This window comes from Acomys russatus, chromosome 18, assembly GCF_903995435.1.
Source record: "Acomys russatus chromosome 18, mAcoRus1.1, whole genome shotgun sequence".
NCBI lineage: Eukaryota > Metazoa > Chordata > Mammalia > Rodentia > Muridae > Acomys > Acomys russatus.
Genome location: NC_067154.1, coordinates 8,092,121 through 8,107,870, shown reverse-complemented (window position 1 = coordinate 8,107,870; position 15,750 = coordinate 8,092,121). Strand labels below are relative to the sequence as shown.

General features: G+C 39.6%; 1 protein-coding gene across 2 annotated transcripts in view; it reads left to right on the top strand.

The window, feature by feature from the left end:
* Positions 1 to 8,746, top strand: part of Fzd3 (frizzled class receptor 3) — a 50,739-nt gene extending 41,993 nt beyond the window's left edge. Inside the window, exons 6-7 of one of the 2 annotated variants that reach the window (XM_051160722.1) lie at positions 2,003 to 2,015; positions 7,018 to 8,746. In XM_051160722.1, coding sequence (XP_051016679.1) covers positions 2,003 to 2,015; positions 7,018 to 7,158 — 154 coding nt within the window. In that variant the 3' untranslated portion in view covers positions 7,159 to 8,746. The remainder of the gene's footprint in view (positions 1 to 2,002; positions 2,016 to 7,017) is intronic. The other variant, XM_051160721.1, reaches the window with a different exon arrangement.
* The last annotated feature ends 7,004 nt before the right edge of the window (positions 8,747 to 15,750 follow it).

The following is a 15,750-nucleotide window of genomic DNA, read 5'->3' as shown; positions in this document are numbered from 1 at the left end:
TGAGGTTTTATTTAGCCATAAAGAAAATAATCATTCCTTGCAGATAAATGAGTGGAACTGGAGATCATCATTTTAAATGAAATAAGCTAGATACTGAAAGACAACTCTTTCTCCCTCTTATGGAGGGCATAAAATTTGTGTGTGTGTGTGTGTGTGTGTGTGTGTGTGTGTGTGTGTGTGTGTGTGTGTGTTTTTCTGTGTCAAAATGTGTTCAGGGTGCTTCAGGGTCTCAGAGAAGGGCACCATCTACCTCATCACAGGCAGTCAGAAAGTTTCCCAGCTGATGGCATTTCTGCTTCCAATAGAGTTCAGAGGGGAGTGCAAGACAGGGAACAGTGTACACAGAGGCAAGAACAGGCGGCCAGGGTTAGCTCCTGGGTGTGGTCAGAGCATGGTGTGTGATGGGACTTTTAGGAGATGAAAACATGCTGAGGGTTTGGTTTCTCTCTGACAGCGAGAGGCTGCAGGACCCTGAGTACTACAATAATACTGTCTGACTTGAATTTTAGAGCAGTCACTTCACAACAGCATGAGAAAGGAAAGTATAATGAAATTGTCTTAAATTAAAATCCTGATAAGGAGATAGGGAGTTCACCCATGAACTCTTAGTGATGGTATTTGACATCCTGGCCTCATCCTTTTCAGTGGTGAACAGACATTATTAAGTAATATGTCTATGGGTATGGAATTCTGTACGTAAGTATACAGTAGAGAAAGGTTTTTAATTTCTATATTCTAGGAGTATAGAACCTTATAGAAAAGGTATAGTACATACATATGAAGCAGAATATTGTGGGTAGAGTCTGTGTCTGGGTGAGTAAATATGCATCCATAGGACTCTGTTCCTCACCCAGAACTGTGAGGCAGGTGTGAGAGGCTTCAAGACGACATTGAAACTGAAAGTCTGAACAAAGTTTCCATAATCCAAAGGCCCCTCATGCAGACTTCTGCTTCAGTCAGGCTTAACCTGCATGCTGTCACTGTCCTCAGGCTGTCTTACTGTCTCAAGCCACCCTGCCCATCGGTCACAGGTTCCTAGTACTCGCTTAGATTTACTACTTAGATAATTATTGATATCTGTACTACATACACCTACATGAAAACACCACTTCAAAAAATAAGCAATTGGTAGTTAGAGGAGAGGATAGGTAGGAAAGAAAGTAAGTAGGTAGAAGTGTGGGAATGAGTGACTAAATTAGAACACAGGCGACCTGGCAAGGGAGAGCAATGGAGTGCATAAGAAGACACCACCAAAGCTGTGCTTAACTTCATTATTTAGAGGAGTGGTAGCAAATAATGAAGAGATTCAAAACGTAAGTCATCACTTTTTGGCTGATTCTGGAATATTCATACTATATATTTAACAGCAACAGCAAAGTGACCCTCCTAATATTATGCCTAAGCATATATTAAAATTATATTTTACGTGGTATGCTATATAAAATGTTTTCATATTATATATTATATAATCATATTGATTTAAATAGCTTTTGAAAGGTACAGAAATTTGACAATTTCTACATACACAATTTATATTAAACACTGTAATTTAACTTTTTTCTGTATGGTTGATTCTTATTTATCCATGGACAGAATATTTATATTTTAGAATTCTATAAATAGTCAATGATTCTCAGACATAATTATAGAATGTAATTTTTCCTTGGAAAGTGTATTTCTATGGAAGAGGGCAGGCATGAGTTCAGTCTCAGTACACACATAAAAATCAGGTGCAAATGTCACATGCTTGTCATCTCAACACTAGGGAACGGTTTTAATTTATGTGTGGGATAGAAGAGGGCATCAGTCTCCTGGAGCTGCAGTTACAGGCAGTTATCAGCTACCTGATGTGGGTGCTGGGAACTGAGCTCCAGTCCTCTGGAAGTTCCCAGTTCATGTTTTTAAATGACTGAGTTTTCTCTACTCTCCTCCCTTCCACCCTTTGCCCTCTTTTCCTCTCTTCCCTTTTCTCTCCTCCTCTCCCCTTCTTGCTTAAACCCAGGGCCTTGCACATGGTAAGCAAGTAATTTACTGTTGAATTTCATTTTTCAGCCAACGCTTTTTTAGTGTGTGTGGTGTTCGTGCTTGTCTGTGCACGTGTGTGTCTGTATACATGTGTGTAGAGGTCAACATGGATGTCCTCATTCTTTCTGAGTTGAGGTCTGCCAGTGAGCTCCAGCAGCTTGCCTGCCTCTTCCTCTGCAGCACTGGGGCTGGTGCCCACGGCTATGCCAGCTTTTATGATGCTCTGAACATTGAACTTGGGTCCTCATGCTTGCATAGCAAAGTCTAACCTACTGAGCCAGCCCCACTGTCCTGTTTTGCAGAGGGTTTCTTGTTACATTGCACAGGCATGCCTCAGACTTGCCAATGCTCCTGCTTCAGTCTCCCAAGTAAGATTACTGATATGCACCACCACACATGCCTTGGTTTTGGGGTTTTTGTTGTTGTTATTGTTGTTGTTTTTAAATTACTTTCTATCATTACTTGAACATTTGCTTTCTTTTTTTGCCATGTTTATTTGAAATTGATACTTAGGAAGTCATTGGGAGGTAAAGTTAGCAATTCATGTTTAACTTGAAGAACAATAGTCATTATGCAAAATAATAATTTAAAAATAGATTCTAACAGGCCCATTGTAACATGTTTGCATTTGCAAGCCTTCTAATTATTTTACCTAAACATTTAGTACAAATGTAAACGTCTTTTGGTTCTAAATGTAAAATGTCTTTTTTTTTTATTTTTGGTTTGGAAACAGGGTAGGTCTCTTGTAGTCCAAGTTAGCTTTGAAATTCATTGTGTAGCCAAAGCTGAGTTGATCCTTCTATCTCCACCTCCCAATTTCTAAGATTACACGCATGTGCACCATGCCTGGCTGAAGTGTTTACTCATTAATATGAGAAATTTTAAAAACATTTAAATATGCATCTGTTGTGGTTTTATGTCAGCTTGACACAGCTAGAGTCAGTCATTGGGAAGAAGGGCTCTCAATAGAGAAAATGCCTCCATAAGATTGGCCTGTAGACAAGCCCGTCGGACGGTTTTTTGTTTTGTTTTGTTTTGTTTTGTTTTGTTTTGTTTTGAGACAGGGTTTCTCTGTGTAGCCTTGGCTGTCCTGGGCTCGCTGTGTAGACCAGGCTGGCCTCGAACTCACAGTGATCCGCCTGTGTTACAGTATTTTGTATCCGTATCCGTTCGGCCTACAAAGCAAATAACTGACACAGGGAGACTGAAACGTACTTTAAAGCTGCCAACACTTCACCAGGCAGAGTCTGAACTGATTCTAATCTCGTAAACTAAATAAACTACTCTACATCTTATAACATACATATATTCCAAACACTTGCCACTATGACCCCTGGGCCCATCCGTGTCCAGTTCCCACCGTCCTCCTCCAACCGTCCAAAAAACCCCTTTCTATCCAACCTTCAAACTTTCTCCTCCCCTCCTGGAAGTCCCGCCTTCCACTTCCTGTCCTTCTGCCCAGCTGATTGGCTAAACAGCAATTTATTGACAGTTAGTACATTCACTCAGCATTCCTCCACACGCTTGCCTCTTCCTCCGGAGTGCTGGGATTAAAGGCGTGCGCCACCACGCCCATTGGGCGTTTTATGATAGGGTCCACTCCACTTTTGGTGATGCCATCCTTGGGAAGTGGGCCTGAGTTGTATAAGAAAGCAGGCTGAGCAGACCGTGGAGAGTAAGCCAGTGAGCAGTGCTCATCCATGGCCTTAGCTTTAATTCCTGCCTCCAAGTTCCTGCTTTGACTTTACACTGTAAACTGACATAAACCCTTACCTCCCCAAGTTACTCTCATCATGGTGTTTTACCTGAACACCAAGAACCCTAAGACAGCATTTTTTCCCTTTATTCAAACTGGAAATAAGCCAGGCATTGTGATAACACGCCTTTAATCCCAGAACATGTGATGCAGGGGCAGGTGGATCTTTGAATTTAAGGCTAGCCTGGTCTACAGAACAAGTTCTGGGACAGCTGGGACTACACAGAAAAAAAATCCTGTCTTAAAACTAAACAAACAAATGAATAAAAACTGGAAACAAAGATAGGGTTGGAGGTGTGGGTTTTTTGTTTGTTTTTTGAGGGGGCTGGTGTTTTGAGACAGTCTCACTATGTTACCCTTGGTGGGCTTCAAACTTGTGGAGATCTGCCTGCCTCTGCTTTCTCCTGAGTGCTGGAACTAATGGTGTATACCCTCATGCCTGTTCCTTAAAGTAGGGTTTTTGTTTTGTTTTATTCGTTTATTATGTACACATCTGCATGTGATGGCTACACACCAGAAGAGGGCACCAGATCTCATTGTAGATGGTTGTGAATCACTATGTGGTTGCTGGGAATTGAACTCAGGACCTTTGGAAGATCAGCCAGTGCTCTTAACCTCTGAGTCATCTCTCCAGCCCCTAAAATAGGGTTTTAAAAGACTTTTCAAAGGAGATATCAGTTTTAAACTCCATAATTGAAAGAAAACATCCATTGACAAGCACTGCTATAAAACAAGATGGCCACCTCAGCAGTGTTCATGAATCTTTCAGAGCTTTTATTTTTCTTATTTACTTTTTTATCTCTCTCTCTCTCTCTCTCTCTCTCTCTCTCTCTCTCAGTTTGGTTTTTCAAGACAGAACTTTTAATTTTACAGATGATTTACCTGAAGCATGGCGCATATATAAATATGAAAGAGTAGCAGTGAACGCCTTTTTATAGTTTTGCTTGCGAGCTTAGTCTTTAACAGCTGAGCTATCTCCTAGCTGGTGAATACTTTTTTTTTTTTTAAGGCAGTAGCTCCTTAGCTGCTTAAAATGATTTATTTTGATCGCCAGGCGTGGTGGCACACACCTTTAATGCCAGCACTCAGGAGGCAGAGACAGGCGGATCACTGTGAGTTTGAGGCCAGCCTGGTCTACAAAGTGAGTCCAGGACAGCCAGGGCTGCTACACAGAGAAACCTTGTCTCAAAACAAAACAAAAATATTTATGTTGATATTTGTTAGAAAGGGAATGATCTGGGCATGGTGGCACACACTTTAAACCCAGCTCTTGAGAAGCTTAGGCAGGAGGATGTCTGTAAAATTACGACACCATGATCTGCATAGTGAACCCCAGAATAGCCAGGGTTACTTAGAGACCTTGCCTCAGAAAGGAAGGAAGGAAGACAGAAGAGAGCAAGACTGGGGTTCATTACTCCATGGAAGGTTCCTTGCCAATATGCCAAAAGCCTTACTTTAATTCCCAGCTCTACAAGCAAAACAGACAGACAAGAAACAAAATAGTTTGCTATGTTCTGAGTTGTTTCTATCGTTCTTTTGCAGTGCCAGGGATGAAACCCATGAGCATCTGTCTAGGTCAGCACTGTCTGCACAACTGCACTGCATCCATCCCTTGTCCTCTGTGTTGCTCAGGCTGGCCCTGAACTCTCAGTTCTCTTGTCTCAGTTCTAGCCCTGTTTACCTTAGAAACATAACATCTAGGCAGGGCTTGTAGCCCAGGGCCTCTTAGCCCTGTGCTATAAAAGCAAACAAAAGCAGCATATTCATTAAAGTCATCAGGGATACTTAGATCTCTTAATTTTATTATATTTTTAAATTTTTTAAAGATTTATTTGTTCATTATATATACAGTACTCTGCCTGTATGCATGCCTACACACCAGAAGAGGGCATTAGATGACATTACAGATGGTTACAAGCCAGCATGTGGTTGCTGGGAATTGAACTCAGGACCTCTGGAAGAGCAGTCAGGACTCTTAACCTCTGAGCCATCTCTCCAGCCCCCTGAATTTTATTATCTTAAACTATGTTTTCCAAAAGACTGTGTATATGAACAAAAGTATTTTAGAAAAAATTTCTCAAAGTACTACAGATTAAAAGATAAAATATGGTAGTTATTCTGAAAGAACTCATAACTAAACCAGAAAGATTGATAAATACCATGTGAGCTCTATAAATGAGCCAATAAAAAAGTATAGCTCATTTTCTTGATTTTGACTGGTTTGAGCTAATAATTCCTCATTTCAGTGCCTGAGGTTTTTGTTTTGTTTTATTCTTGCCTCTTATGTGGCTCAGTGAGTCAGGATTTCAACAAAAGAAAATTTGAGGGGCTGGAGAGATGGCTCAGCGGTTAAGAGCGCCACCTGCTCTTCCAGAGGTCATGAGTTCAATTCCCAGCAACCACATGGTGGCTCACAACCATCTATAACGTAATCTGATGCCCTCTTCTGCAGATGAAGCACTCATATACAATAAATAAAAATAAAATAAAATTTAAAAAAAAAAGAAAGAAAAGAAAATTTGAGCAGCCCACTGTTGCATTTCTGGATAGGAAGGCAGCTGTAGTCAGCTGTGTAGCCCAGCTCGTGCATGCAAAGCCCAGCTGATGAGAGAGTTGGTTACAGAATGTCAGGATGCAACCTCCAAGTGGATGCAACTTCTACAAATTAATGTCTTCATAGCTTTAACCCTGAGGAAAATAAAAGATCATCTACAGATGACTGATCCAGCTGTTAAGTAGCCCATCTAGACACTACAGGCACAGATGTCATCCGTACATGGCAGTTCATTCGCTGATATTTAAGTTACTCTTAATTTCTCCTCTGATTTCCTGTGTTCACTCTTCCCAGCCTTCTAGTAATATTGGCGTTTGCACTGCTGCTGCCCTTCCCATCTTCTAGAGTCTGAGGGCAGCTCTTCCCTTTCCTCATCTCTGAGCTCACTGTATTTGCAACTTACTTGAGTAGGAAAAGTATCCATAGTTCCAAGTAGGTCAACCTAACTTTTGCCCTTTTGTAGGGAATAGGACTTCATCCTGAACCTAAGTGGATTATTTCTTTCTGTCAGCCACATCAGATAATCTACAGAATAATAAAATACTCTAATAGTAAGTCAGTTATTGCTTGCTCACTGTTGATTTACTGAGCACTTCAGTTACTAAGTCATTTTAATGTGAATTACTAGTCTTGTTTTCTGGTGTGTTCTGTTACCCACTTTGAAATGAATCTTCGTGTGCAGGTACACTCCCTGCAGTTACCGAGGAGTGGAGGAGAGACTACCTCACGGCAGCATGTCACGGCTGACGGATCACTCCAGGCACAGCAGTTCTCATCGGCTCAACGAGCAGTCACGACACAGCAGCATCCGAGACCTCAGTAACAACCCCATGACGCACATTACACACGGCACCAGCATGAACCGTGTTATTGAGGAGGATGGGACCAGTGCTTAGTCTTGTCTAAGGTGAAGTGTGTGCTGTTAAAGAGCAGGTTGTATAGTCTTTGCCTTCGCATGGCTGGCTGTTGTAACTCGCTGTCACCCTGCTTGCAATTGGGCAGGCTGTGCCCACTGCAAAGGTAGATAGATCTTTGCTCTTTGTATGACATCAAACTTGGAACGTGAACACATCCAAAACATTAAGACTCATATCATCACAAAAATAATTCTTTGTAGGTTGTGAAGAGATGATTGTCTGGTAAGCATTTTTATAAACCCACTTATTTTATATTTAGAAAAGTCCTATATGTGTGGTGACTGCTTTGTAGTGAACTTTCATATAATATGAACTAGTTGTGAAATGACATTCTGGTAGCTCTGTTAATAAAACAAAGTTTCAGAATTAAAAAGAATTTCTATGCAAGGTTTACTTCTCAGATGAATACTAGGACTTTGTAGATTTATTTCCACTGAGTAAAAAAAGGAACTGTTTGTAAACCATAGAAGACTTTGATAAGCCAGCAAGGGTATTTTAGCTAATAGGATAACAGTGCCACAGAAGATACAGTTGGCCTATGGAAGGTTCTCTCAAAGTCTGTCGATCTTCCCCCAGAGATATTTAGGATGTGGATTAGCACTGGAGTGAAGGCAGAGAGAAGCATTTCCCCTGCAGTTGTATTGTTTTTTACTTTTGTAAATATTGCTTTTATTGGCTATGTTTTTATAATATCCATATGCATGATAGAAAATTTTTAATTTGTGGTCATTTTTCCCAGGAAATAGTATTGATTCATAGACAATTCCATGTTCAGATATGTTCTGTGGAGGCATGCAGTTATAAGCATCACACATTATAAAGGTTTTTAGTGGTAAACAAATTACAAAATGGCAAAATATTTTCTCTGTATTCATTGTTGTATTTTTCTACAGTGAGATGTGACCTTGCCAAAGCCATCAGACCTTGGTGTGCAGGCCTCCTGCAGTGAGTTGATTGTCTGCACTCGGTTCCCCAGTAGCCAGCTGACTACAGCTTTTGTCCTACATCCCTGTTTTCAGTTTCTAGATTATTGTTGTTTACATCTGAAATATTATAAACAAAGTCCAAAATGGTGATGAATTTGGGTTCTTGAAAATCACTGTAGCTAAGTGGAGCATGGTTACTCTTTCTGTGAATACCTATTAGTCCTAAAAATAGCAAGTAAAAACTCTTGACATTTTATCTTGTAAAGCTTAAATGACTTAGGATATAAACTGTGAACTTTATTGGGATATATACTGATCAGAAAGGAAAATCCTAGAAAATGTTACTATGTTACTCAGAAAACACAAGTGGTCCTTGGCCCTGATTGCAGGGAAGATCACTCTGGAGCCTCCTAACAGCCAGCGTCTTCCTCTCAGGTGAGAGCTGATGCTTTAAAAACAAGCGGCTTCAGGTGACTATCAGTGTCGCCAGGCGGGAAGCCCGTTCTTTCTTTCCTAATGATGGGCTGATGGCATCACATTCAGTCCTGGGGAGATCTAGCCACACTCAATGATACACTTGACATTGTTACCCAACATACAGTTATTCTTCCCTTATTACATACAATCCATATAAATGCAGAATTCTCAGCTCTCATCTCTAGAGATTCTTACTCAATGCATCGAAGGCAGTAGGATTTTACAAATCTGTATTTCTAAAAATACCACAGAAGATTCTTAGCAGGTTATTCAAGAATCACACTCAGAAAAAAAAAAAAAAATTTCCTCCTAGACTGTGGAGAGGCCTGGCTTTGCCATATGCTAGTTTTAACTCTGAACAAGTCAGCCTCCTTGAACCTAGCTTCCCTTGTTTGAAGATGAATATCTCCTCTACCTACCTCACAAAGTTGTCAAATTAAGATCAAATGAAAACTCCCGTCTGGAAGCTCTTTGAGACTGTGAAGCATTGTGAAATGTGTGGGATTAAGATTCTTGAGGACTAAAGAGCTTCATTGGAGGGCTACATTTCCCGACACATGTTTAATTCATGTGTATGCTTCTCTCGCCCTTTAAAACTGAAAGCACCCATGTGACAGAAGAGCCAGTTTTCTGGTAGTCATGATTTATCTGTGCCATGTTGCTTCTTCAAAGTATGTATCAGTAGAGATTGCTCATTCTTCATAAGACACATTTGAGCATTTGGCCCCAAATGTTTTCTCTTTCCTCTGTCCTCCTATCTTTCTACTTGGATCTAAAGTCACCACTCAGAGGATAGAAGTCCCTTATAACTGATAGTTGGTAAGCCCTTCCTTAAACTTTACAAGGCACAACTGATAACTTGTCTATAAACAAATCCACTGACAAGCCTCTGTCTGAGAAGCTCCACAGAACAGCGCGAGTAAACCAGAGCAAACATCCACAAACAAAAATAGAAAGTTAAGATAGAAGTACCAGTTTGAGCTCAAAGACATTGTCATCTGTCACCATCTGCATGACTACCAATTGCCAAGTGTTGATGGGTTGTCCTTTAAAGTGGGCCAAGTGTAGACAGTGAAGTGAACATGCCGTGAGCGTCTTGCCCTTGTGCTTCCAGGTTTCATGTCTGCTTGCATCTCCACTAGCTTCAGCCGGCGGTGCTGTGTGTGTGAATGCCGTTGGCCTTACAGTCACCTTCAGCAAGTACCATTCTTCCCTCATTCTGTACAGTCCTCAAAATAGTGTTTGTTCTGAATAACGCTGTTCAGGTTGGGCCTTATTCTTTAGCATACTGATGCTCCAAGTGAGGAGTCTTTTTTTCTTTTTGAAGAAACCATCGAAGAACTAACACAGAACAGTTGATTTCAAATCTTAACTGCTTAATTTGACTTGAACAAGTCTGGACAGTTTTCTTACCATATGGGTAACTTTAATTTCTGTTGTGATTGGCTTTTGTTAATACTTACTGGGTTTTTTTGTTGTTGTTGTTCAGTTGACAACCAAGAAAATGATAATTCCCTCTAACATGTTAGTATATTATCAAAAGGGTTTTGAAAAGTACTTTGATTTTAGCAATATTGTCTTATTCAGTAATTAGGCAAAAGATCTAAGGCAGTATTAAGCTCAAAACAGTAATTTGTTTCAGAGAGCAGTTGACGAATAACAATTAGCACAGGGCTTGGTACAGGGTAAGCTTTCCAGTAAATATTTAATGAACAGCTAATGACATGACACTCAACTTAGACCATGAGAATGTTTATAAATTTTTTTTTTAAATCTGTGTAAAGTAAGAATTCTTTTCAATTTCACACAAAAAACACAAGGGATAAGAGTTTTATAAAACCTAGATTTATAAGTAAGCTCATAGTTTTGTTGTGTTTTGTTTTTGAGACAGGATTTTTCTGTGTAGCCCTGGCTATCCTGGAACCTGCTCTGCAGACCAGACTGGCCTAGAATTCACAGAGCTGCACCTGCCTCTACCTCCTGAGTGCTAGGAATAAAGGTGTGTCACCATGCCAAGCTAACTCTTGATTCTTTTAAGCTTCTTTTATGCCTTTTTGTGACCAACTACGATGAGAAAAGGTTAGGGTTAGAGAAATGGCTCAGTGCCTAAGTGAGTTTGCTGCTCAGTTCCCAGTACCCGTGTGCTCACAGCTGCCTGTAGCTCCAGCTCTGGGGATCTAACCTCTCTTCTGGCCACGTCTGACACCAACATACAGAATAATACTTACCTTTTAAGATCCAAATCTTCTGGGAAAAGAACAGGGTTAAAAGTCTGCCTAGAGCCAACCATCTTAGTAGACATAGGTGTTTGATTGACTTACTAAAGTGTGTATTCCTGTGTTCTCTAATTAGAAAACCTTGCTTTAAAGATTTTTTTTTTTAAGTTTTCATTAATATTTTGGTCAAAGGCCAAGCCAGTACAAAACCCATTAAGTTCAATCTATTTAAATGTGTTGAAAGATAATTATCTTTAGCTTTTGTTTAAATAGCCACCCAGAAACCTGTCTTGCCCTTCTCATGGATTTTCTGTTGGTGTAGTAGAATTGTTATAACTTACTCTAGTTTTATTAGCCACTGCACCATTTTCCCTTGGTTAAAAGTGGTTTGTACTTCTTAACAACTTAAAGGTTTTTAAATTTGCCAGGAGTATTGGCACACACCTTTAATCTTAGCACTTAGTTGACTGAGGCAGGAGCATCTCTGTGAGGTCGAGGCCAATGTCTTCTACATAGTGAATACAGGTCAGCCAGGGCTATATAGAGAGACCTCATCTCAAATAAATAAATTAACAAACAAAATTAATAATATTTTATTTATAAAGATAAATAATTTTTATTTATAAACATTTAGTGTCGCATTATTCTGCCCATTACCACTATTGAACTAGGTTTTTTGTTTTGTTTTGTTTTGTTTTTAGTTTTTCAAGACAGGGTTTCTTTGTGTAGCCTTGGCTGTCCTGGACTTACTTTGTAGACCAGGCTGGCCTTGAACTCACAGTGATCACCTGCTTCTGCCTCCCAAGTGCTGGGATTAAAGGCTTGTGCCACCACGCCCAGCTTAAGTGTTTTTCTATCTTGTTATATTTCCTAAAAGCAGATAAATGTATTATTTTATTAGTATTGTTGCCTTAAGCTTTTGGTATAAGGCTCGCTTATATTTGCAAACTTAAAGATTCTTTTTTTGTTTTATGCCAACTGGCTTTTCAAAATTTAAAACTTTTTGTTTTGGCCAAGCTTTAATTAATAACTAGCAAAAATGCATTGTGTTATTTAAAAAAATATCTATCCTAGGATTTTGAATACAAAAGCTGATATCTAGTCTTGCTTCTCCTTTCAATGAAGCTGTGTAACATCAGACAAAGCATTTTTGTTTGCAGTTGAAGAAATGCAGGGATTTGAGTAAGAGTCTCAAATTCCACTGGATGCTAATTTGTTTATCCCTTGACCATTTTATAGTCATTGCTGTGAGCTCACTTTTGTTCTCTTCCCATAACTGTGTTTATGTGGTCAGCTTACACAGCTAAGGCAACTTGAGCTTAAGTTGACAGATACTATGAGAGGTTTGCTAGTGTTTCTTTTGTTCTGTCACTGCGATGCAGGAGCTCACACTCCAGGACCCCCAATGCTAGGAAAGTGTCCTGCCATTCCTCACAAAATACCTCAGGCTAATCTGGCTTTGAATTTATGGTCACTCCCAGGCAAGTGCTGGGTTTTCAAGTGTGCCACTATGCCCTAGCTTGAATGATTTTTTTTTTTTTTTTTTTTTTTTTTTTTTTTTTTTTTTGCTTAAATGATTTTTTAAAAAAGATTTATTTATTTATTATGATGTAACAGTGCTCTGCCTGCATGTACACCTGCAGGCCAGAAGAGGGCATCAGATCACATTATAGATGCTTGTGAACCACCATGTGATTGCTGGGAATTGAACTCACGGCCTTTGGAAAAGCAGTCAGTATCCTCAACCTCTGAGCCATCTCTCCAGTGATTTTTAAAAGAGGAAAATTGTATTACAGATATAAAAGTAAAAGAAGTTATAAGTACCAGACATGGTTTTTAATCAAAAAACAAAAACAACTTAAACATCAACATGATAAGTTGATAAACGAAAAAAATGACATGATATTTTGTGGTCTTTGTTGTCTTAATTATTAATGTAGGTATTTAATCAAGGTCTCAAACACAATGCAATCCTTAGAGCTGTAGTGTAGTTTATTGGGAGAACAGCCCTAGCATGTGTTCAAAATAAAATTAGTGACAGCCAGTTACAGCACTGGCCCCTTCGCTAAGTTAAAGGCTGTCAGGTTGTACCACCATTCACATGATCATAAAAATTATTATTATTATTATTATTATTATTATTATTATTATTATTATTATTGTTATTAATTAGTTTTTTTCTGTGTACCCCTGGATGTCCTGGAACTCACTCCGTAGACCAGGCTGGCCTTGAACTCAGATCTGTCGGTCTGCCTCCCAAGAGGCAGGATTAAAGGTGTGTACGGACCACTACTGGATTGATTATAAAATCTAAAAGAACTCAGAGAAATTGAATAGGATTTTTTCATTTAATTGTTACTCTTTAACTGCCTCCTCATACTCATTGAATATGTTTTTTGCTAGATTGCCACAGAAAAGTGATGACCTACTTTAAAATATTAGCAAGATGAGGAGTTAGCTCAGCAATAGACAGGGCCCTGGACTCAGTCCCAGCATTGAAAACAAAATTCATAAAATATTGTTAGAGATAGATGTGATTTGTTATTGTCAATTTGTCCTGCCTTTGGAGAAACTACTACAGTAAAGTCTCCTTAACTATTCTCTAATGGGGCCAGTGAGATGATTCAGCAGGCACGAGTACTTGTTGGTTTCCATCCCAGAGAGCCATGTGGTGGAAAGAGAGAACAAACCCAGCAGACCCCTGCGAGCTGTCCTCTGAACACCACATGTGGGCTGTGATGTGCATTCGCATGTAGAGTGTAGGTGCCTGAGCGCGTGTGTGCATGTCTAGACAGCAGTGGTCCCACAGGTGTGTGATTGGGTGAGTGCATCCTATGATGTTGCAAAGTGACCCAGTTGCCTAGCAACACATTTCTCAGATATATCCTGCTATTAACTATGACCGTTATCAGTTTTTAATTGTCTCTTAAAAACAACACATTTATTTTTCGTTTTCCGGCTCTACAGGTTTTTATTGTTGCACATGTTGAATGTGAAGTCCAGTTTCAGTGACTATTTGAGATTGATAATGAGAAGCTCTGTGAGGGAAAACCAAGTGACCCCAGAGTGGTTCATAGTTAGCTATCTTGTATTTTTCTGTTTGTCTGGCTGTTCCTTCCACCCTCAGTTTTGAACATTTCTTCCCTCAGCCTATCTCAGATCATTTTCCCAGAGCTAATCTTGCCAGCAGAAGCATTTACTATGAAATCTGTTTTTTAAAGAGAACAACACAGTAGGTTTGACATTGAGCTGAGATGAATATGCCTTGTATAAATCATAAAAAAGGACTCTCTAGTGTGAAAATGTTTGTCTGAGGTAAATGTGCTGGCTCACACTGGGCAATTTTTGAGAGACTAAGACAGAAGGATTACAAAGTTAAGGCCATCCTGTGCTGCATGGCAAATTCCAGGCCAACCTGAGCTGCATAGTGAGACTGTGTCAAAAACTAAGTAGAGAAAGGTGTTCAGAGTCTGGAAGTTCTCCTGTCGTTGAGTATTATTTCTTATATATCTTGGCTATGAATTGAAATAAATCTGAATTTATTTCTCTTTTTATAGTATTCTAACTTCCCCCAGAACCATCTAGCTTCTTGTGATTTATGTTTGTTTTATTATTTTGCCTGATGCTAGGGCCTTGCATATACTGGACAAGTGCTCTAACTCAGCAGGCCTAGGTCTTTTCTACCAAGTATCAAGGCCTTGAACTTGCCATGTAGTCCAGGCTAGCCAGGAGCTTACAGCCCTCCTTCATGGGCCTCCTGGGTGCCAAGACTGCAGGCAGGAGCCACCCCATCATGCTTCCGTGCGCTTAACACCAGCTTGTAGTTTTCCCTTCCTCCCCATCTTCCCTCCTTCTGTGTGTGTGTGTGTGTGTGTGTGTGTGTGTGTGTGTGTGTGTGTGTGTGTGTGTGTCACTAATGATGGAACCGTACGTACCTTTCCTTCATTATCCAAACCTCCTGCCATTGAACAGTGTTATCTCTAGTCCTTAAATACCAACTTCAAACTAATTTTCTGCTTTTATTTTCAATTTCTGGATTTTGTTCTTGATTTTTATGTTCTCACTGAAGTCTAGATTTTTGTTTCATCGTGATAAAGATACACCATTGTCACCACACCCCCTCCCCTCCTCCAACTTCCAAAAAGTTCACTGACAACTTTAAGCATTGCATTGTCTTATTTTGTTTGTAGGAACCACTGTATTATGAAGGCTAACCCTTCAGAATTAGGATTTTAAATTACGACCTTGTTGTTGTCAGCCCTAGCATGATGACATGTGTCTTAGTTAGGAGGCTAACTAAGGACAGAGGATTGCCAGGAGTTCATGGCCAGGCTAAGCTACATAAGGCCCTGTTTTAAAAAAGAGAAAAGAAAATACTTCTTGATATTTTAATCTAATAGTCAGTTTGGAGGATTATATTATTTATATGTTGTATCTATGATTAATAGTTACTTCATTTTCTATAATACAGAATATCTAAGTCTAGTATTTACTAAATGAGCTGCCTCTTGTTGTCTGTCTCAACAGACAGCTCTTTGTTGATCAGTGGTTTTCTGACAGTCAAGGTTCCTGCTGTCTGAATAGTTGGAAAATATTCTTCTAAGCATGTGAAATTGCTGTCTTAGGGAGTAAAAAGTAACCACATGTTAGCCATCTGATGATGTATATTAAAGGAACAACCAAACAAAAAGATTTTCGTCCCAGCTCTTCCCAGACTGTCAGAAGAGGAGACTACGTGAACTCTTAGGCCATCTCAAAAGCTTCTGCTTGTCTTGTTGCTGAATTCCTGCTTTTACAGATATTTTATCAATTTGAAATAAATGCTTCTGAGGGCTTTTAAGTTACATGAGCTCTTCACTAAGTCTGCGTTTGATTTTCA